Source organism: Oncorhynchus gorbuscha, linkage group LG16, assembly GCF_021184085.1.
Source record: "Oncorhynchus gorbuscha isolate QuinsamMale2020 ecotype Even-year linkage group LG16, OgorEven_v1.0, whole genome shotgun sequence".
NCBI lineage: Eukaryota > Metazoa > Chordata > Actinopteri > Salmoniformes > Salmonidae > Oncorhynchus > Oncorhynchus gorbuscha.
The window spans coordinates 32,470,725-32,493,089 of record NC_060188.1 but is presented as its reverse complement, the minus strand read 5'-3'; the positions used below and the strand labels follow the sequence as shown (position 1 = coordinate 32,493,089).

Here is a 22,365-nt window from a genome sequence, read left to right as displayed (position 1 = left end):
CGATTTTATTGTCTTCTTAAACGACTAACCCCAGATACAAAGCATGCAGACAAAATATTGAAAAAAAATATATATATATATATATATATATATATTTTTATATATATTTTTTTTTTTTAATACCTTCTTTGAAAACTAACAATCAAATAAAAGCTAGACAGTCAGGTGGAATCTAAAAAAGACAGGCATTCAGGGAACATGCCCATAGATGTTTTTATAATGATTGAGCAGAGGAACACAGCATTAGCAATGGCATAGAATTGCAGAAAATCTGCTTTACAACAGCAACATTTTCTCTACGCCGCCAAGATACCTTTCTCGCTAATAGACTATGTTAACAGTTTCCTCTTCCAATGAACTGTGGGGAGGTCAAAATAATGAAACTGTCTACCAAATCGATTAATTTTCAAATGTACGGTACAGTATAGTAGTTTAATTCAGTAGACCAGATTACAGTTCAGTAGAGTTTAAGACAGTAAAATCGAGTACAGTTTAGTTCAGTACATTAGAGTATAGTACGGTACAATACAGTACTCTATACTTTACTTTTCTGTACTGTACTGTATGCTACTTTTCTTTACTGTACTGTAATGTACTTTACTGTACTGTCCAAACTTGTGAAACATAGACGTCTATAATTGGTTCCGATTTGGTCCATGATTGGGCAAAATATAGGCCGGCCCGGACGTCTGTGGACGTTCAGGTCAAGGCTGGTCCAGACCGGACCAAATCTGAACCAAACATAGGTGTCTAAATCAAGGCCGGTCCGGACCGGACCAAATCTGAACCAAACATAGGTGTCTAAATCAAGGCCGGTCCGAACCGGACCAAATCTGAACCAAACATAGGTGTCTAAATCAAGGCCGGTCCGAACCGGACCAAATCTGAACCAAACATAGGTGTCTAAATCAAGGCCGGTCCGGACCGGACCAAATCTGAACCAAACATAGGTGTCTAAATCAAGGCGGTCCGGACCGACCAAATCTGAACCAAACATAGGTGTCTAAATCAAGGCCGGTCCGGACCGGACCAAATCTGAACCAAACATAGGTGTCTAAATCAAGGCCGGTCCGGACCGGACCAAATCTGAACCAAACATAGGTGTCTAAATCAAGGCCGGTCCGGACCGGACCAAATCTGAACCAAACATAGGTGTCTAAATCAAGGCCGGTCCGGACCGGACCAAATCTGAACCAAACATAGGTGTCTAAATCAAGGCCGGTCCGGACCGGACCAAATCTGAACCAAACATAGGTGTCTAAATCAAGGCCGATCCGGACTCCGCCATAAAAATAAAGAAACAAAGACGTCCAAAAGACTTTGTCATCGGTAAATGCTTAGCGATCAATTTGTTTTTCTGACATTCTGTCCACAGAAGAGGACACACAGTCCATGACTGGACTTCACTGTAATTGTCTATGCATATCTCAGAAACTGTTCTGCATGTCCGTGTCATCCTCCAGGCAGGTTGCCATGGATATCACCACCAAGTGCTTCCATAAGGAGATGGAAAGCTATGGGCAGTGTGTGGCCTCCCACCCTTCAACATGGGAACAGCACTGTCAAGACCTGAAGATGAAGGTGTCACAGTGTACCTCGTCACAGTAAGCTGTTGTCTCTGACAATATCAGTTGTGCATGTAGCCTAAAATCCATAACCTATTTAGCTAACTTTCAACTCCTTATGGGGGAGTTGGGGGGGGGGTGGGTAAGAAGGGTGGACATGGGGAATGAACTCTGGTCTCCAGTGGGGAACAGTATATTTGACTGGTGGCGAATGTTAACACTAGACCACAGGCTTTCTCCTAGGCCTAGACGCTATTCCTTCCACTGTGCTGCTGCTTGTTCTTCGAGGGTCTAGGTTGGGTTACTGTAAAGAACTGTTGGTGTGAAAATAATTCAGGTGCAGGAAGTCAAACCCGTGAGTACTGTACAGTGCTGATGTTGTGAAGTGTAGGATTGTGTTTGTTTTCTTCAATGTCTTATTGATCAATGATTCTCCAGCCCTGTGATCCAGAAGATCCGGACAGACTGTTCAAAAGAGTTCACAGAGTTTGAGCACTGCTTACGAGAGAACCAGAACTCACCTGCCTCCTGTTCAGGACACGTAGCGCGCTTCCTCGGCTGTGCAGAGACAGTGGACCTTGCCGGAGTGCGTGAGTGTTCACTGATTGTAGATCAGTCTTCGGCTCGTTCACCACAGCCCTCAATTCTTTGTGATTATACTAACTTTTGACTGGTTCCCCTTGGCCTTGAGAGAGTGCTTTACATCAGTGTCTTTCCTCTTCGTCTTCAAGTACCCCCAAAAGTAAACACTAAAGAAATATCTTATTACGTGGTGTAAACTGGGTCTTTCTGTCCTTAGTATTCATACCTGTCCAGTGTCCGTACTCCGTACTGTATTTGTTTTGCCATTTTGATCATCTCGGGTAAACCCAGAACTAAAATATTGCGCAATTTTGTCATTTATGTTTACATAATCTGTTTCTGAGAGATTACCTTTTTGAATATTTGGTGTAGTAGTTGAAGTGAATATACTGTATCTCCTCTTTCAGCAGTGAACCCGGTTCCTCGGCCCTCTTAGGACCCAGCAGTGACCATCATCCATCCCTCTCAGATATCTCCTTCCTGCGACACTGACACCGGACTGCTCTATATATCATGGATAAATCAATGCCCATGTCATTTTGATAACTTCCTGACTTGGTACATGGATAAAGTGGACTCTTGTCCATGGCTACTTTAGGATTTGTCAAAAGAACTCAAAATCCTAGACATTTACCATTTCTGGGACTGATTTCTGCACGAGACTGTGAAGAATCAAGATGGGTTATTTATTGAAGTTCTTTCATAACTCATCGATGCTACAGCTCTCTGAAATACAATGGGAATCAGAGGAGTCGTATTCCCTGTATGTGAAAAGAATCACTCAGTGCGACTCACTATGCAGCAGGTTTTAGTGTGTAATACATATTTACAACACCGTGGTAACCTCAGGTAGCAGCATAAATGGTTTTCTTTGCCTCTCAAATGTATATTGAGAATGAATGTGTAAAACAGTGTTAGCTTTGTAACCTCACTCCGCAACATATCTGTGTACAACTGCGTGATATATAAGTATCCCTTGTTTGCGGTGTGGTTGTCTCTCGTAGATGTTATTTTGGATTAATTTTATCACGAAACTCCTATATTTCAGTCCTATTACTCATCCAGTTTGGATACATGCTGTCTGGTGTTATGGTGCTACACAAGGGTGCCCCTCGCTCTCTCCCACTCTCCTTTTCTTCAGGTTGGAGTGAGTCATGGTAGAATACTCAACTGTGGAATGTATATCTCTCCCACACATCTCTCCTTGGCTACACGCTCGCTGAGGGAAAGGAGGGAGCGCAGGAAGGATGGAAGGAGGGGAAGGGGCCTGGAGAGTTAGAATTTGAAGGAGCTGAGGAAAGGTGGAAGGAAGGAGAAGTAGAGGGGATGAAGGAGGAGGCTATCCGCTGGCGGAAGGAACAGAGCCCAGGAAGGTTGGAGGAGAAGGAGTGGGCTGTGGAGTTATAATCTGTGTGACCACAGAGGCAGTCAAGAGGGAGGATGTTGAGTTATGTACCCTTTGACTACTAACCAGAACAGGCCCCCTTTTCTGCTTCACTTATTAAAGGCTGAGGGAGACGCAATCAAGTGGAGAGATTCTTCCATGGAAATGTCAGTCTTCAAAATATTTGACACAAACAACGTGCAGAGGCTCTTTTCTACAATTACGTTATAGCTCCCTACCATACCTTATATACACTGAGTGTACAAAACATTAAGAACACATTCCTAATATTGAGTTGCACCCCCCCCCACCTTGTACAGTCAGGGCATGGACTGTACAAGGTGTTGAAAGAGTACCTACAGAAATGCTGACTCGTGTTGACTCCAATGCTTCCCACAGTTTTGTCAAGTTGGCTAGATGACCTTTGGGTGGTGGACCATTGTTGATACACACAGGAAACTTGAGCATGAAAAACCCAGCAGTGTTGCACAAACCGGCACGCCTGGCACCGACTACCACACCCCGATCAAAGGCACTTCAATCTTTTGTCTTGCCCATTCACCCTCTGAATGGCACACATACGCAATCCATGTCTCAAGACTTAAACATCCTCCTTTAACCTGTCTCCTCCCCTTCATCTGCACTGATTGAAGTGGATTTAACGAGTGACATCAATAAGGGATCATAGGTTTCACCTGGATTCACCCGGTCAGTCTGTGTCATGGAAAGAGCAGGTGTTCATCGTGTTTCACAGGCCCTACACCCAAATAAGGGCACTGCGTTCATCCACCTCTGGCCTGCTCGCCTCCCTACCACTGAGGAAGTACAGTTCCCGCTCAGCCCAGTCAAAACTGTTCGCTGCTCTGGCTCCCCAATGGTGGAACAAACTCCCTCACAACGCCAGGACAGCGGAGTCAATCACCACCTTCCGGAGACACCTGAAACCCCACCTCTTTAAGGAATACTTAGGATAGGATAAAGTAATCCTTCTCACCCCCCCCCCTTAAAATATTTAGATGCACTATTGTAAAGTGGCTGTTCCACTGGATGTCATAAGGTGAATGCACCAATTTGTAAGTCGCTCTGGATAAGAGCGTCTGCTAAATGACTTAAATGTAATGTAAATGTTTTGTCCACTCAGTGTAGAAGGAGAAGCCTTGCATCATCCACATGACACATACTCAGAATAATGTAGGCATATTTAGTCAGACTCTGAATTGACAGGTTATATTGACGAAACGCGACATTACACTCAAAAAATCACACAATGGAAGAGGTCACAGAACAAAAACTTGGAACATTATCTTTCAGACAAAATCTAAGATAAAGAATTTCTCACACCTTCCAGAGAAATGTATCACACAATAAATTATATCCACGTAAATACTATACTGTAAAAAATATATATCATCAGTCAATTATGAGAAATCATATAGGAAGTGGACTCCACAAGATGGTCCCAGTGTGGGTATAAGCTATAGGAAAATACTGTCATCAGTGCTATGTTCGTAGTAATAATTATTTACATTTTGAAAGTGTGGCACACACAGCTCATGCTACAACATAAATACTTAACCATAAGAGTACAAAATATTGAACAACGTCTATTGTAAGGTGTTTTTCGATCAAAGATAAATTACAGTGATTATACCTATAGTAGTACTGTAGTATTCATTGTAACAACAATAATATTAACACAATTATTTTACATTGGAACACATACTTGTTTATCGTCGCTAGGGCCAGTAGTTTTCCTGACCACGTGACCTGAACAGGAAAAACTCCTTGGCCTAAACATACTTTTTACTCATGTTTTACACACCAATTAATATTCAACTTCTACATTTTCCTTTAGGGCTTAGCGTTTTTCCAGCCCAGGACAAACTCCTGCACCTTTTAGTGAATACTTCACAGTATTAAAGAAATAGTTACACGAACGCTAGCTCTGGTAGAGGGTGTTACGAATGGCTTGCTGATGCTGAGCATTCCCAAGCAAACCCCACATAAAACCCTGAACCAGAGCTACATGAAAGCGTTACACTTTACACAACCCTGTTTCCTTTATAAGGTTTTCTGAATGACCCTGTTAGTCTACTTTATAGTGGTGTTTCTCAATCCTGGTCCTGTGGACCCAAAAGGGGGGGGTACATTTTGGTTTTTTGCCTTTCGCACCTGACAACGCACCATCTTGACCACACAGCAGCGCAGAGCTTTCAAGGCCTCCTTCGAGGTGTCCTCCGAACCATGCAGAAAGGTAAGCAGACCAGGCATAACATTGTTTCATTCTTCTTTGTACACCCCTTTAGGTCCCCAGGGCCAAGATTGAGAAACACTACTCTATTAGGACCCTGATGTTATCTACGGTCTACACATCTCCTTTCACTATGTTGACTAATGTGAACTCATCGGGTTACAGGGATTTGTAAATCATTTCCCATATAACGTTGCTAAAAACCCGAACCGACACACTAACCTGAGAGCAAACTCTAGACCTAAGTTACCTAACCCACATGTTTCACTCATTCCCAAACAAATCGAGCGTGCCACTCCGTACCCTTCAACTCATCTCGACCTCTTATGAAATCTATCTCTCCAATGTTCCTCCAAATCCACCCAGTACCTTTATTCCAGTCATTCATTTAGGCTGAGCTCCCATTCACTTTTTGATTTGACTGAATTGACCCCATCCATGCTATGAACCAGTGGCCATCTCCAATAGAACGCTTTTTGGGTTGAATCATGTTCTGGAGGCAGCTCTGCCCCAAGCCTGCTGTAAAACCTCTCTGGTATGCGTCTTCACTCTGCTCCTTAACCCTGCTGCCAAGAAGACTCCCTAACCGTGTGGGCACAACAAGCAGGTCAGATCCTGAGCTAATGAATGAAACACTCCCCATTCATTAGCAACCTAATAAGTAACATAGGCTTCTGACTCACAAACACACAGACCTGACAGACCTGGGTTCAAATAGTATTTTCTTTTCTTTGAAATACTTTAGCTGCCCTTGATTTAAGCTTTTGCCTGGAGCAACGGACCAATTATATGAAACAAATGAGAGAGTATTTGATCAAGTCTGTTGTCAATAGGATTTCACATCTGTCTGCTACAGGGAGGATGTTGGGATCAAGCAAAAGAGTGTGGCCGTGTCCGAATTCCCATACTTGCGTCCTAAATAGTAGGCCGTTTGAGTATGTGAAAAAAAAAGCTTTATAGTATGTGAAATCTTGAAGATCTAGTATACTTTAAATGCCCGGATGTCATACTCATTTTGGCTTTTCATCTAAGTAGAATTCGCTGGGCACTATTGCCTTTTCACACCCGCGTGTTCAACAACAACTGATTATCAGAATAGGGGATGCTCTCTGCCCAAAAAAATGTAAGAACGCCGTGGATCAAGAGCGAACGGCGCATTCGATGACCCCTTCTCAGTATGGATGAGTAGTACTTTGATGTTTGTTGCTTACTGCATACGTTTGTACTAAACCGAACGTTCGAAATAGTATGTAATAACGATTAGTACACAGTATGCAGTTTAAGTAAGTAATGGGCAAGCCAGACTTCGGACACGGCATAAGTCATAGTTGAGATCTTAAATGGCTACCTGGGTCGTGTTTGGTATGGAAAAACGTGTTCTTAGTGGACAAATGAAGGTAGTACCTCCCCGTTTCACTCCCAACCTTTTCCGCCCTACTGAACATGACCCAGGTGTTTACTATTATGCTTTTACTTGGTAAGGTACAATAACCCCGGTCAGATATGGATATGGACCCAGCTCAAGCATGGTTGGTGTGATGACCTTCTGGGCCTTGTAGGATAACCGGTCATTAGCTGCTTCTCTGAGTGGTGATTGGTGGAGTGAGTCAGGGGTCAAGGGTGAGGGGTCAGGATGTGAAGTAGGAGTTCTGCATGGAGTAGAGGCGGTCGATGGGGTTTCCCACCCGCCCCGCCAGGAGCCCACCGTCTGCCGCTGCCAGAAGACAGTCGCCGAGGTGACTGAGGCTCCCGTCGCTGTCCAGATCGTGGAACACAGTCTCTGAATCTAAAGGGGAAATAGAGTTAGTATGTCTGTCTGTTTGGTCCATCCATCTCTCTCGGTCTTTTTCCATCTCTCTCCTCTCCCTCCCTCTCTTACCGTAGGAGTGAAGATGTTCAGAGCCCAGCTGAGGAGGGGTGAGGCCATGGCGGAACGGCTCTCCTCCGTAGATGTTGGGGTCCAGAGCCAGTAGCTGCTGTCGTGGCAACGAAGGGTACGCCAACAGACCGTCCAATCCATGACCACTCGAACCGTCTGGGAAGAGAGAGACTGAACATTAATGAATCCCTGCATCTCTTCCTCTCGTCCTGCCCCTTTAACTCCAGAGACATTGTTTCACCTGCCTTGAGGTGAGTTTCCTGAAACTTCGCTACTTTGGCAAGCTACTCTGTTAATTGTCACGTTTGTAGCGAAAGACTAATCTTCCTGTGCACGAATGAACAAAAACTGTCAAATGAAGCACTTCTATATCTACCGTTCCGCGAGTTAAGTACCAGTTAGCTACAAGGCTTTTGTGAAATCCCTGCTCTTATTCCCCCCTCTTACCCTCACTGTCATCGTTGCTCTGTCGGCCCCCCCTGCTCGGCCCTCTCCTGGACCCCCCCAGCTGCTCCTGCTCCTGCTGCTGCTGCTGTTGCTGTTGCCTGCGAGCTATCTTCTTCATCTGCAATGCACAGGACCAACACACTGATAATGGACTCAATGGCGCTATTGCTCTGTCATTCGTTATAAGGATAATTCTTCCTTGTGTTATTTGGGTGGATTATCCCTTTAACTTTGCTTTAGCCTTTAAAATAAATGTTTGCATGCAGTTTCAGAGCAATTGCGCCATTAGATTCATGATTAGTGTTATTGATTGTATTAGTGTCATGGGCGGGGGAAGGGGGGGGAGGGGGGATTCAGGACAGGTCAAATATCTCACCTTTGCTCTCTGGTTTTGGAACCACACCTGCACGACTCGAACTGTCAACCCGGTCTCAGCTGCCAGTGTCTCTCTCACCTGAAGATAAGAGAAATTAAGCCATGACACTAAATGGGTCTGTGTGTGTTTGTGTTTGTGTGTGTGTGTGTGTGTGTGTGTGTGTGTGTGTGTGTGTGTGTGTGTGTGTGTGTGTGTGTGTGTGTGTGTGTGTGTGTGTGTGTGTGTGAGAGAAAGACAAGTGAAAAAGAGAAGGAACAAAAGAAAGAAACCGTGTTACGCCTGGTCTGCTTACCTTTCTGCAAGGTTTGGAGGACACCTCGAAGGAGGCCTTGAAAGCTCTGCGCTGCTGTGTGGTCAAGATGGTGCGTGGTCGCTTTGACCGTTTGTGGTCCTTCCCTTCGCCGCCCTTCCCCCCTACAGAACCGCCCCCACCATCCTCATCCTCACTCTTCACTGAGGGGCGTGGAGAGAGAAAATAGGATCTTCAATTGACAGACAGATTGGTATCAAATGGTGCCTAGTAGTGAATCCCAATGAAAAAACAAGTCATTAGGTTATCACTGTGTAATTACGTAATCTCCTGCACTTTTTATACCGTAGCATAAAGTGCCACCTAGATTTCATCCAGTGATTGTATGGTTTGATTGAGTGATTGATTTGTTGGTTGCCCCATCTTTTCTTGTTACCTGACTCAGTGGGTGTGGGGCTGATGGCAGCCAGCATCTCTCTCTCCTTCTCGTAGTCTCCTCTGCAGAGCAACTGGCCCTCCTTCAGGACAAACTCGTCCCCGCGCTGCAGCCGGCGCTCACACTCACAGCAGCTGAAACAGCCCAGGTGGTACACCTGCCCCAGCACACGCATGATCAGCTCTGAGCGGCCAATCACCTGCAGGCACGCACTGCACTTCCTGACAAACAGCCTATAGGGACAGAGGGGGGAAAGGGTGCGTTCCAGTGTGTAATAGGTCAGGTGTCTTTATTGCAGTCGGGTGTGTTCCATGTTGTCTTTTTTGCAGTCCTGAAGAAGAGTTAGTTTAACGTCACAGTAGGAATACGATAAAGTGATATTCTGAGATGTGCAGAAGACACCGTCTTGACCACACAGCAGCGCAGAGCTTTTAAGGCCTCATTCGAGGTGTCCTTCCAAACCGTCGCTTTTGAAGTCGGGCTGCAGATGATCAGGTCTCACATTGCTTGCAGGAGTGTTGTAATTTCTCACTAACATGATATTAGCAGTCCTCTGAGATGTGCCGAGCGACTGAATGAAAGACAACCTGGAACGCACCCAAAGGCAGAGAGACAGACACAAGATTGCCTGACAGATTAGACCTCATTTGCACCTGTGGAGATTCTCAACCAAACCTGTGTACGGTATATAATTCAATGTCACATCAGCATTTCCCAGAACGTAAAGCTTGAACATCTAACATATGTTTACTGCAATAACAGTATTTGGTAACGTTTCAGAATGTTGTTCTTCACTGATGACACTTGGGGGCAGTAGTCAACTGATGTGTAGGGAGCCTGCACTGAAGTGTTGGTGGAATCTTGGTCTTTTACTAATTCTTTACATGAATCAATTTAACGAGCTGGTCCAGTGTTTTAGCCAATCATTACCTACTATTCACAATTTAGTAGGATTTAAAAGAGAACATGTGAAACAAGCATCGTGCTTGGACAAAAAAAATTTCAACGGGGCTTTGTTGTCTACTTTCCTTTTGTCTTTTCATCACTCCTCTCGCGTGTCCCAACCCCTTTCATTTTCTCCCACTCTTCATTCTCTTCTCATCAACATATCAATTCAATTTAAAGGCCCCAAAACTCCTGCTTTTAAATTCCTCTTGAATCCCAGTTGTTTTATCACTCTGCCCCCCATCCCATCTCCCTCCAGTATTTTCTGACAGGATTCCCAATTCTCCCCCCCCTCTGTCCCTTCTCCTTCGCTCCCTGCCTCTGTAGTTCAGTGAAACTAATAAAGACAGGATTAATTAGATTGTTGTTTAAACAGAGCGATGCCCAGACAGACGCTGTAAACTCATAACCAGGGATTGGCCATAGCATGGGGTTAATCTCTTTCTCTTTTACACACCAAAATACACACACAAACACACACACACAGACCCCCCCCCCACAAACACACACACACTCTCTTTTTTCCTCTGTCTCTCTAGCCTAACCCAACCTATACACTCACACATATATGTACAGGAAACTCAGGTTACTCATCAGTATACGGTGAGTACTTCCATATACTATACATTTCCACAATATCTATACATATCTAAAACACCCACACGCCTAATCATATGATGGCATATTGACACTGGGGAAATCCCCGGTCTGCAAACAAGACTGCAAACAAGAGGTCTGCTGTGGCAGTGACTTAGCTCATAGAACAAGAGAGACCATCGAAATAAGAGAGAGTGTGAGAGAAAAATATTTCTGTTGAGGCAAGAGGCAAGGGATGGCTGGATGAGATGAGAAAGTGACAGGATGACGAGGGACAAAGAGATGGAGGGAAGTTAGAGGGAAAGAAAGGAGAGAAGGAGAGAAGTGTTAAGGCTAGGTGAGAGGAAGGTGTTGCTACCCCAAATCTGAAGGGCGGAGAGGGGAAGAGGTGAGAAGAGGAAAGGAGGAGAGGAGAGTGAGCCAGGTCGGCACATTAGAGCTCCTAATCTGTGATCTTGTCCTGTCCAAACCACAGCTGCCGCGGATAATCTATCTCAATCCATTGGTCTGCCAAAACTAGCTAACACTCCCGAAAATTACCCCAATCACAGCCCGCCACCGTCACACATACTTACTGAACCAAACACACTCCCTTGCCAAACACACTTACGTGCACACACTCACACATACGGACGCACGAGCACACCGATCGAGGAGCACCACTTCACCACTAATCCAGTCACCACCACCACCATCTATTCACTTCACACTCTATTGTACCAAGCTGTCTGTCTATAACACACACAAAGTTCTCTCAAGTGCCTCCTCTTAGTTGCCTCATTGCCTACAGCAATTGTAAAATATCTTATCCAATACCCCCGAAAATGGCAAACCAGTATCTATCGTTTAAATGTGGCAATCTGCTATTTTTTTACTTTAACATTTATGGCATATACACATTCATAATTGAATAATATAAAACTTGTGCCTCATGAGTTTAGTTCAATTGTCTTACCCCATCATTACCCAAATTATAAGATTGTTTTACTGCTTTGTTCGTAAACAAAGTAATAAAACAGACACTGTATAGCCTCATAATATTGGTTAAAACTATACATTTGATCTCATGGATGGTCGGTCTTTACATCAATAGCTCTGTATACATTTGAGAGTAGTTACATTTCTCCATCCCTCAGCCGTTTACAAAACCAATGGCAGGGTGACGGCTTTGTTATTGTTTTAACTGCAGATTTCCCCTTTAAATCCCAGTTTTTGTTTTTTAATCCCATTTTATACTGCCAGAATTTACTCAACATAAAGGCGACTTGGGACAACGGTCACCAGACCACAATTCCTCTGCAGTGTTTAAGTCCTGCTTTTTTGGTTACTAATCCCATTTCATAGTGCCATATATTGTAGAATTTACTAAACTTGGAAACTGAGGGCAACAGTCACTGAGGGAGGTCTCTAAGTAGATCAGTATAATCCCCCTAATAGAAGTGTAATTCACAATAGACCTACTTGTGGCCCAAATGGCACCATATTCCCTTTATAGTGCACTACTTTTGATCAAGCCCCATAGGGCTCTGGTCAAAAGTAGTGCACTATATAGGGGATATGGTGCCATTTGGGCCGCATCCCCCATAACCCAGAGAGAGGAGAAATGGCTCATGGCTGCTATCAGGATGAATGGTCCCACTTTAGACTAAACACTATTTAGGCATAATGAAGCCTTCATAAACCCTTTATGAAGCCTATATAGGTATCTCCGAAATTATCACAAGCATTCGTAAGCAAACGGGGTTACTTTTCACCCTGGTTGGCACTTTGACCTCCCCAATTCACCGCACCAATGAGACTGACAGGGTTCGGACCCCAGTCTCTTGCACGGCAGTAGGTTACGACTGTTAACCTACTGAGTTAAAGCTGAGACATTAGCTTGGGGAGCGAATGCAAGTCCTCAGATCTCAGCAAAGACTCTGTTATGCATGTATTATTTGTATGCTGATGTGTACGTTGGTGCTGCTTGCTCCTATGTGTGTAAGCATGCATGTTCGGTATGTGTCCATCCATGTGAATGGATTAGTGAAAATGTGCATTGGGTTTTGTATTGTCAGCTATCAGTGGATGTTTGTCTTAGCATATTGGAAATGTAAGTTTAGGTGAGGTTGTGGGTATGGGATCTTTACAGTGAATCTGGATGTTACAATCTTAGTATGGCTTTAGTATAATTTTATTTTGGTGTGTATGTGTGAGCGTGAGCGTGAGCGTGTGCGTGTGTGTGTGTGTGTGTGTGTGTGTGTGTGTGTGTGTGTGTGTGTGTGTGTGTGTGTGTGTGTGTGTGTGTGTGTGTGTGTGTGTGTGTGTGTGTGTGTGTGTGTGTGTGTGTGTGTGTGTGTGTGTGTGTGTGTGTGTGTGTGTGTGTGTGTGTGTGTGTGTGTGTGTGTATGAGCGGATATTGCACTGTGAAGCAGGATGGCTCAGAGCCAGGGTTCGGTAATCACATCATCTCCTTTTATTAAATCTCCCTGCACTGCTCCTGTGTTATTAAAATTTCCCAGCATTCCCCACGATACCGCTCCCTCCGCCACCACCACAAACACGCAAACACACACACTGGCACGCACACAAACATGCTCACGTCCACACGCACACACACACACACTCGTGACACACACACACACACACTAAGATGCACGCATTCAAAAACAGGAGGCCTAGTTTAGTAGGGGTGTGGCTTTCAGATAGTTCTTTTTGGCCACCCATGAGAGTCAATGTCATTCCTGTTAATCTGTTCTGTTGTATAGTTATCACGTTTAGCTTCAATGAAGCTTACAGAAGTGTATGAGTTCCCTAAAAGCTTATGTAAATCCCACTGGTGGGATGCAATAAGGTGATATACCTTATTATAATTAATCAATAAGGCCCGAGGAGAGTGTGGTATATGGCCATTATACCATGGCTAAGGGCTGTTCTTATGCATGACGCAACGTGGTACATTATATACAAAAGTATATGGACACCCCCTCAAATTAGTTTGGCTATTTGAGCCAAATGCATTGCTGACAGGTGTATACAATTGAGCACACCACCATGTATTCTCCATAGACAAACATTGGCAGTAAAATGGCCTTACTGAAGAGGTCAGACTTTTAATATGGCTCCGTTCTAGGATGCCACCTTTCCAATAAGTCAGTTCGTCAAATGCATGCCCTGCTAGAACTGCCCCCGGTCAACTGTAGGTGCTGTTATCAGGAAGTGGAAACATCTAGGAGCAACAACGGCTCAGCCACAAAATGGTAAGCCACATAAGCTCACAGAACGGGAACGCCACGTGCTGAAGCACCTAGTTTGCAAAAATTGTCTGTCCTCGATTGCAACACTCACTACCGAGTTCCAAACTGCCTCTGGAAGCAACGTCAGCACAAGAACTGTTCCCCGGGAGTTTCATGAAATGGGTTTCCATGGCCAAGCAGCCATACACAAGCCTAAGATCACCATGCACAATGTTAAGCGTCGGCTGGAGTGGTGTAAAGCTCGACGCCATTGGACTCTGGAGCAGTGGAAACGTGTTCTCTGGATGAATGAATCACACTTCGCCATCTGGCAGTCCAACGGACGAATCTGTGTTTGGCGGATGCCAGGAGAACACTATCTGCCCCAATGCATAGAGCCAACTGTAAAGTTTGATGGAGGAGGAATAATGGTCTGGAGCTGTTTTTCATGGTTTGGGCTACACCCTTTAGTTCCAGTGAAGGGAAATCTTAATGATACAGCATACAATGATATTCTAGACGATTCAGTTTGTGGAAGGCCCTTTCCTGTTTCAGCATGACAATGCCCCTGTGCACAAAGCGAGGTCCATACAGAAATGGTTTGTAGAGATCAGTGTGGAAGAACCTGACTGGCCTGCAGAGAGCCCAGACCTCAATCCCATCAAACACCTTTGGGATGAATTGGAACGCTGACTGCGAGCCAGGTCTAAGTGTCCGACCTCACTAATGCTCGTGGCTGAATGGAAGCAAGTCCCTGCAGCAGTGATCCAACATCTAGTGGAAAGCCTTCCCGGACGAGTGGAGGCCGTTATAGCAGCAAAGAAGGGGACCAACTCCATATTAATGCCCAGGATTTTGGAATGAGCTGTTGGACGAGCAGGTGTTCACATACTTTTGGTCATGTAGTGTATATTGGCCATAAATCACAAACCCCCGAGCAGTTGTGGAAAAAGTACCCAAATGTCATACTTGAGTAAAAGTACACACCCCTTAGTAAAAACTTACTCAAGTAAAAGTGAAAGTCACCCAGTACAATTATTTGTTTCTAAATATACTTAAATATTTTTTTAAAAATGTAATTGCTAAAAGTAAAAGTACAAATAATTTCAAATTCCTTATATTAAGCAAAGCAGATGGCACAATTTTTTTAATTTTTTAAATTCACGTATAGCCAGGGGTACACTCCAACACTCAGACATAATTTTAAAACAATGCATTTATATTTAGTGAGTCTGCCAGATCAGAGGCAGTAGGGATGACTACGTGTTCTCTTGATAAGTGCGTGAATTGGACCATTTTCCTGACCTGCTAAGCATTCATCGTGTAACAAGTACTTTCGGGTGTCAGGGAAAATGTATGGAGTAAAAAGTACATTAGTTGTCAAAAATATAAATAGCGAAGTAAAGATACCCCCCCCCCAAAATACTTAAGTTGTACTTTAAAGTACTTTACACCACTGTCCCCAAGGTACATTATTGCTATTATAAACAACCCAAAAAACAACTGGCTGGGTCAAAATAACCCAGCATGTGTTCTGTCCAATACTTACCCAGTGCTGGGTTACCAAATAATCCAAATTGGGTTGTTTTTAACCCAGCATTTCTTGGTATGCGTCTCAGACACGGTACATCACAGAACAGTGATATACAAACAGAAATCACTTGCAATCATATGCAGATGGAAGCCATTTCCTTCAAAGCCTATGTGTACTTATAGACAACGTGCATCAGACAGTCTTATTTGATTCCCAAACATTTTGAGCTATACGGTATGAATGACCCTCTGATTAGTCTAAAATACAAAATCAAGGTTTATTGCTAATGATTAGCAGACCAGTCTCTCCGTACACTTTTCTTTTCTCAACTATTTACACTGTTCCTGATAATACTTGAGATACTCCACATCTGATCTCGACTGAAAGATTTGACCCTTTAATGACAGCTCAGATATGGCATAACATGACCACATGGAACATACCTGCAAAGAGTAACGACTGAAAACTGTGCAGAACACTGTGCTTGATGCTTGGGAGAGTGTGAGAGGAATGCGTGGATGTGTGCGAGGATATAGATGAATCTCTGTGTGTGTGTGTGTGTGTGTGTGTGTGTGTGTGTGTGTGTGTGTGTGTGTGTGTGTGTGTGTGTGTGTGTGTGTGTGTGTGTGTGTGTGTGTGTGTGTGTGTGTGTGTGTGTGTGTGTGTGTGTGTGTGTTTAGATAAAACAGCTAATCCCCAGGCCACCAGAACGCAATATCCTGTCTGGCGGTTTCTCATTTCCTGTCTCTCTCTGGCGGAGCGGGGTGCAAGGGGGAGGGAGCAGGGGGAGGGGAGGGGACCCGTTGCCCCAGAAACAGGAGATACAGCCCCCCGATTTGAGAATGTTGACACCGCTCTCTCTCTAGCTCTCTCTGTCTCTCTCCCTCCCTCCCTCTCTCGGGTCCCCCCCCCCATCTTTCCTTTTCTCGCTCTTCTTTTATTATCTCAGATTTAATAACGGCGAGGCGAGCAGCTTGTTCTTCCATGAAACATTTATTAGCTGTCTGTAATGAAATTGTTGTGGGGGAGGCCAGATGATTGGGGCTCATCGGGCATTATGCAAAAACCCTGGCAATATTACTAGGGGGTGACACAGACACACCTCACCTTCCTGCTCTTCTGTCTTCTCCTCCATGGCTTTCATCTCCTCCTAAATCTCCTTCTTTTTATTTTACCCCATGCACGCCCCCGATCTGCAATTTATCTTCTCTATCAACTTTCTCCAACTTCTTCTCGTTTTCAGTCACCTCTCTGTTCTCTTTCTGTCCTTCCTCTCTGCATAGCTTTGACACAATGCCTGCCGTGATATAAATCACTGTAAGGTTCTGTCTCTCCATCTCTATTCTCTTCCTACCTCTTCTCTCTCATTCTCCTGCATCACCTGTTGACCTGAGCTGGGAGGTGACATGAGAACCCTTACTGTGTGTCTGGTGGAACAGAAGGACTGTCTGAAATAGCACCATTTTCCCTATATATAGAGACACTACTTTTGACCAGACTGGCAACCTGTTCCCTATATGGAGCACTATAGTGAAATATTTTAAATTACATTTAATGTCATTTCAGATAGAGACAAGATATTGCGTTAAAAACCACAATACTACTCCTCAATCTGTATATGGAGTACTAAACATGGCTCTGTCTGTCTGTCTGTCTGTCTGTCTGTCTGTCTGTCTGTCTGTCTGTCTGTCTGTCTGTCTGTCTGTCTGTCTGTCTGTCTGTCTGTCTGTCCGTCCGTCCGTCCGTCCGTCCGTCCGTCCGTCCGTCCGTCCGTCCGTCCGTCCGTCCGTCCGTCCGTCCGTCCGTCCGTCCGTCCGTCCGTCCGTCCGTCCGTCCGTCTGTCTGTCTGACCATACCCCCTGTGGACGACTGTGTATGAGCCAAGAGCAACAACATATCCCTAACACACTCCTACACTCCCTCAGACTGAACTATAGTGAGTGCAAACACATGGGATGAATTCCTAACAATTCTACAAATAATTCTTCAGAATGGATATCATTGGCTGCAATAGGCTATGCTTCGGTTCTGACTGTGTGCCGCATTGTACAGTAGGCTTCTACACCTGCATTGCTTGCTGTTTGTGGTTTTAGGCTGGGTTTCTGTACAGTACTTTGAGATGTCAGCTGATGTAAGAAGGGCTACACAAATACATTTGATTTGATTTGATTTAGGCTTGCTGCAGTTGTGTTGATTAATCGGCTTTGTGGGTTTTGGCACATCTTTTTTAGCAGTATATATGTTTTAGCAGTATATATGTTTTAGCAGTATATATGTTTTAGCAGTATATATGTTTTAGCAGTATATATGTTTTAGCAGTATATATGTTTTAGCAGTATATATGTTTTAGCAGTATATATGTTTTAGCAGTATATATCTTTTAGCAGTATGGGGCAGAATGTCTTATGCTTGATTTAACCCATTCTTTCCACTGTGCATACTAACTAACTATCCATCTCCTAGCACAGTTATACTGTATATTATGGTATATACAGAATATAACTATATACAGGTACTGTGCATGTATAGTTCTTCTCTTAGGCTTGTCATCACTGGAGTGGCTGAGTACATTTGGTAATTAGCGCTGTGTCCAATCAACCCCCTCCCTCCACCCCACCTTCCCTCTCCTCCCGTCCTGAGACACAAAGAGGCGCTGAGCGGAGAGACGATTAAGAGAAAACGAGGGATAAATGGAGAGATAAACTGATTGGTGTCATCACTGCTATCAATCTCAACGAGCGGGAAATGAGGTTTGGAATTGAGAAATATTATTACAAACCAGACAGTGATGAACGAGGTAATGGAGAGAGGGGGAGCGAGAGAGGGAGGCGGGAGGAGCGTGAGGGGGACAGGTGGGAGAGATGCTGTATCTGTGTGGAAGACCTATGGTTTCTCTGTTCTCAATCCCAGCATAGTACAACAGGGATTCCACATAGAACCACGTAAGATGAGAAGGTGAGCTTCTGGCCTGGCAGTTTGAGAGATTGTTTGGTCAGTGAACATTGGACTTGGCTGTGACTCTTGGGGCCTCCGCTCCCGTGTGACTGTGGGAGTCTCCTATCTCCCCTGCTCCAGACAGGGTCTCCTTGTCCCCCACCCCACAGAGTGATCTATTAGAGCCAGCATTGCAGGGCCAGAGGGTCGGCTCTAGCAGTTACCTTGGGTGCAGATGCCTGTGTGAGTGTGGAATCGATTCCCAGCCCCGCCGTACTTTCCACACAAACCTCTCACTATCATTTCCGGTCTCTCTCTCTACAATGTCTCTACTACTAAAAAAAAATCAATGGTGTTTTACCACCAGCTATGGTGAGACAGTGATGTCCACTGTAGTGTCCTACATGTTGATATCCACTCCATGTGTGTGTGCAGTAGGAGCAGGCTATGTGCTGCTTGGTGGTGGTGTTGGTGGGAGGGGGTAGGCCTCCTACTCCAGACTGATATTGAACCTGGGCTCCAGGCTCCTCCAGGCTCTAGTCACCCGCCGGGCCCCCAGGGCGCAGGGCCTTTATTGGTCTGAGACCTGGGTCAGCCTAGAGACTCTGCTCTCTGTCACTCTGTGGGAAGTGTGTGTGGAGTGTGTATGCATGTGTGTGTGTATCAGAGTGTGAGGGGGATACTGGAGAGTCTGTACGGGCAGCGGTCTCTTGGAAATTGTTTGCAGTAAACACACACACCTCTCGTCTAAGAAAAAAGACAAATATGAAAATATTTGAAAACAATGGCTAGACATAGATACTGTAGCGGGAAGAGGCAAACATCTGGGCACAGCAGAGTAGAACTATGCTCCTCACGTAATGAGTAAACCTAACCCTAGCTTCAACCACTACCCTTACCCTAGCTTCAAGTCCACATCCCAGTTCAACCATAACCCTAACCCTAAATCCAGTTCCAACCATAAACTCCCAACTCCGAATTCACAACTTAACCCCTGATTAGCTCCCCAAGCTAATACCTAGGCTTAGCTCTGCAGGCTAACACAGTCTTAGAACTAACACAGGAGATCTGGGTTTAGGAGACCCAGTCGGTCACTGCAAGGTCAATATGAGAGTGCTATGGGAATGATACAGTAAGGGCTCGATTCAATCAGATCGACTTTAGCCCGCGATAACCAACTTCTGCATAGCGGTATATTGTTTCATTTAGGCGATGTCGGAGGTGGAACTGCGTTGGAACTGTCCAATCGGCTTCCCGTGTTATACCCATCGCAGACATGCAAATCGCATTTGTATAAACTGATTGAATCTATGCTTAATCCTGGAACTCTAGGGGCAGTATTTTCATTTTTGGAAAAAAAACGTTCCCGTTTTAAACAGGATATTTTGTCAGGAAAAGATGCTAGAATATGCATATAATTGACAGCTTTCAATAGAAAACACTCTAACGTTTCCAAAACTGTAAAGATATTGTCTGTGAGTATAACAGAACTGATGTTGCAAGCGAAAGCCTGAGAAAACTCCAATCCGGAAAAGTGCCCCAGGTTTTGAAAGCGCTGCGTTCCAATGACTCCCTATTTGGCTGTGAATGTACCATCAACGAGTGTACGCTTTCTACGTATTCCCCAAGATGTCTACAGCATTGTGAAGTAGTTTTTTGCATTTCTGTTGAAGAATAGCCGTAGGCGTCACATCCGAGAGAGATTCTCGCGTAAAGTACAGAGGTAGCCATTACTCCAATCGGTCCTAGAGAAAAACGAATTGTCCTGACGGATATATTATCGAATAGATATTAGAAAAACACCTTGAGGATGGATTCTAAACAACGTTTGCCATGTTTCTGTCGATATTATGGAGCTAATTTGGAAAAGAAATTGGCATTGTGGTGACCGCAATTTCCGGGCGATTTCTCAGCCAAATGTTAAGAACAAACGGAGCTGTTTCGCCTACAAAAATAATCTTTTGGGAAAAAATGAACTTTGGCTATCTACCTGGGAGTCTCATGAGTGAAAACATCCGAAGTTCATTAAAGGTAAACGATTTAATTTGATTGCTTTTCTGATTTCCGTGACAAGGTTGCCTGCTGCTAGCAAGGCATAATGCTATGCTAGGCTATTATAAACGTACACAAATGCTTGTCTAGCGTTGGCTGTAAAGCATATTTTGAAAATCTGAGATGACAGGGTGATTAACAAAAGGCTAAGCTGTGTCTCAATTATATTTCATTTGTGATTTTCATGAACAGGAATATTTTCTAGGGATATTTATGTCCGCTGCGTTATGCTAATTCGTTTCAGGCGATGATTACGCTCCCGGATCCGGGATGGGTAGTATCAAGAGGTTTTAAGTAAGTAACATCAGCGCACACATACAACTCCAGACCGCAAAGGGTTACAGCAAAGAAACAGATCTCAAGCTTTCCACTATTTCTGCTAAATTCTTAGACACACAAACACACACGCACACTCAACCCATATTCTCATACACACTCCTCCCGTACATCATACAGTACACACACCTGCTCACGGTTGAGGGGGAGCCGGGGAGTGGTTTGTGTGTGTGTGTGTGTGTGTGTGTGTGTGTGTGTGTGTGTGTGTGTGTGTGTGTGTGTGTGTGTGTGTGTGTGTGTGTGTGTGTGTGTGTGTGTGTGTGTGTGTGTGTGTGTGTGTGTGTGTGTGTGTGTGTGTGTGTGTGTGTGTGTGAGAGAGAGGTGCTGATGGAGTGACTGCAGGGAACACAAGGAGACATTGTTACTAATCTTCTGAAGGTCACCAGTAAAGACGTGTGCCAAGTCTCTCACAGAGACAGACATATACTGTACTCACACTATATAGAGAGAGACTCATCATATACCCACTATATTGTGAGGCAGGTAGCCTAGTGGTTAGAGCGTTGGGCCAGTAAACGAAAGGGCTCGGGTGTGTCCCAGGATAAATACACCTCTTCCCCATTCATTGGGGAGACTCTTTCCATGCAGACAGACTTAGAGATTTTGGTTTTGGCATTTTTGTGGCCAGTTTGTTTGTTTTGGCACCGTTCATTATCACATTTATGCAAACACTCACTACTACACACTACACACTACTACACACTACACACTTACACTACTGACTACACACACACACACACACACCATGTTAATTGTTTTTAGTTTACTTTAGTTAATAAACATGTTTTGTTATTCCTTATCTCCACTTTGTCTCCCTTTTTATTGTGAACTTTGAGCCGGTTCGTGACGTGTGGAGGCTTGTCCGGGATCATAATGTTGGTTCCTAGACATTTTGGCGTGTAGCACTTTGTTGCATTATGAAGGACTAACACTAGTGTCGTTGGGCTTACTAGTGTGTTGTGTGTTCGGGAGACAATGTGGAGTTAATGTTTGAAAACTCTGTAGGTGATTTTGTTTGCATCTTTTGATTACAGCTTTTGAGTTGTAATGTTTGGTACCCAGTGCTGGCTGCCTTTGTTTGGGTAACTTGCCACAGCGGTGGCTAGTTGGTTGTATGCTGCGTTGGAGAGTATATTGGTTAGTTTCCAGGCCCCTGCCCAGGCTGGAGACTCTTACTCTACTTCCTGTTGAGACATCGGTCTGAGGCGAGTACAATCGGCTATGTTCCTCAGTGGGAAATTTGGGTATGGTTGTGAAACTTGCTACGCAGAACTATAGCCTTTTTATCCCCCGTTAGGCTTGGCGACGTGTTTCACTTTGGAGTACGTTAGGCATGGTTATTTTGTTTATTTTTGTGTGGTGTCCGTGGACTGAGCAGTTGTCTCTGGGGCACATCTATGGCTCGGGAGGAATCTGCCAGCTTGCTTCTTTTTTTCCCCCCAAGTGGGCTACAGTGCGTAATTACCCACCACAAATCCGCAAAAAGACTCAGGTGGAGCTATTGTAGGTTTTGGGGAAGCTCCATATGTATCTCATCTCTCTTCTGTGGTGCCCATTGTGATTGTCATTTTTCTTCTAGTGG

The 22,365-nt window shown here is 44.5% G+C and overlaps 1 protein-coding gene across 2 annotated transcripts in view; it reads right to left on the bottom strand.

Moving 5' to 3' along the window:
- Positions 1-4,742: 4,742 nt before the first annotated feature.
- Positions 4,743-22,365, bottom strand: part of lmx1al (LIM homeobox transcription factor 1, alpha-like) — a 30,444-nt gene continuing 12,821 nt past the window's right edge. The window contains exons 4-9 of one of the 2 annotated variants that reach the window (XM_046304325.1): positions 9,171-9,403; positions 8,777-8,937; positions 8,485-8,562; positions 8,109-8,226; positions 7,662-7,832; positions 4,743-7,568 (exon numbers count right to left, since the gene is read on the bottom strand). In XM_046304325.1, coding sequence (XP_046160281.1) covers positions 7,411-7,568; positions 7,662-7,832; positions 8,109-8,226; positions 8,485-8,562; positions 8,777-8,937; positions 9,171-9,403 — 919 coding nt within the window. In that variant the 3' untranslated portion in view covers positions 4,743-7,410. The remainder of the gene's footprint in view (positions 7,569-7,661; positions 7,833-8,108; positions 8,227-8,484; positions 8,563-8,776; positions 8,938-9,170; positions 9,404-22,365) is intronic. The other variant, XM_046304326.1, reaches the window with a different exon arrangement.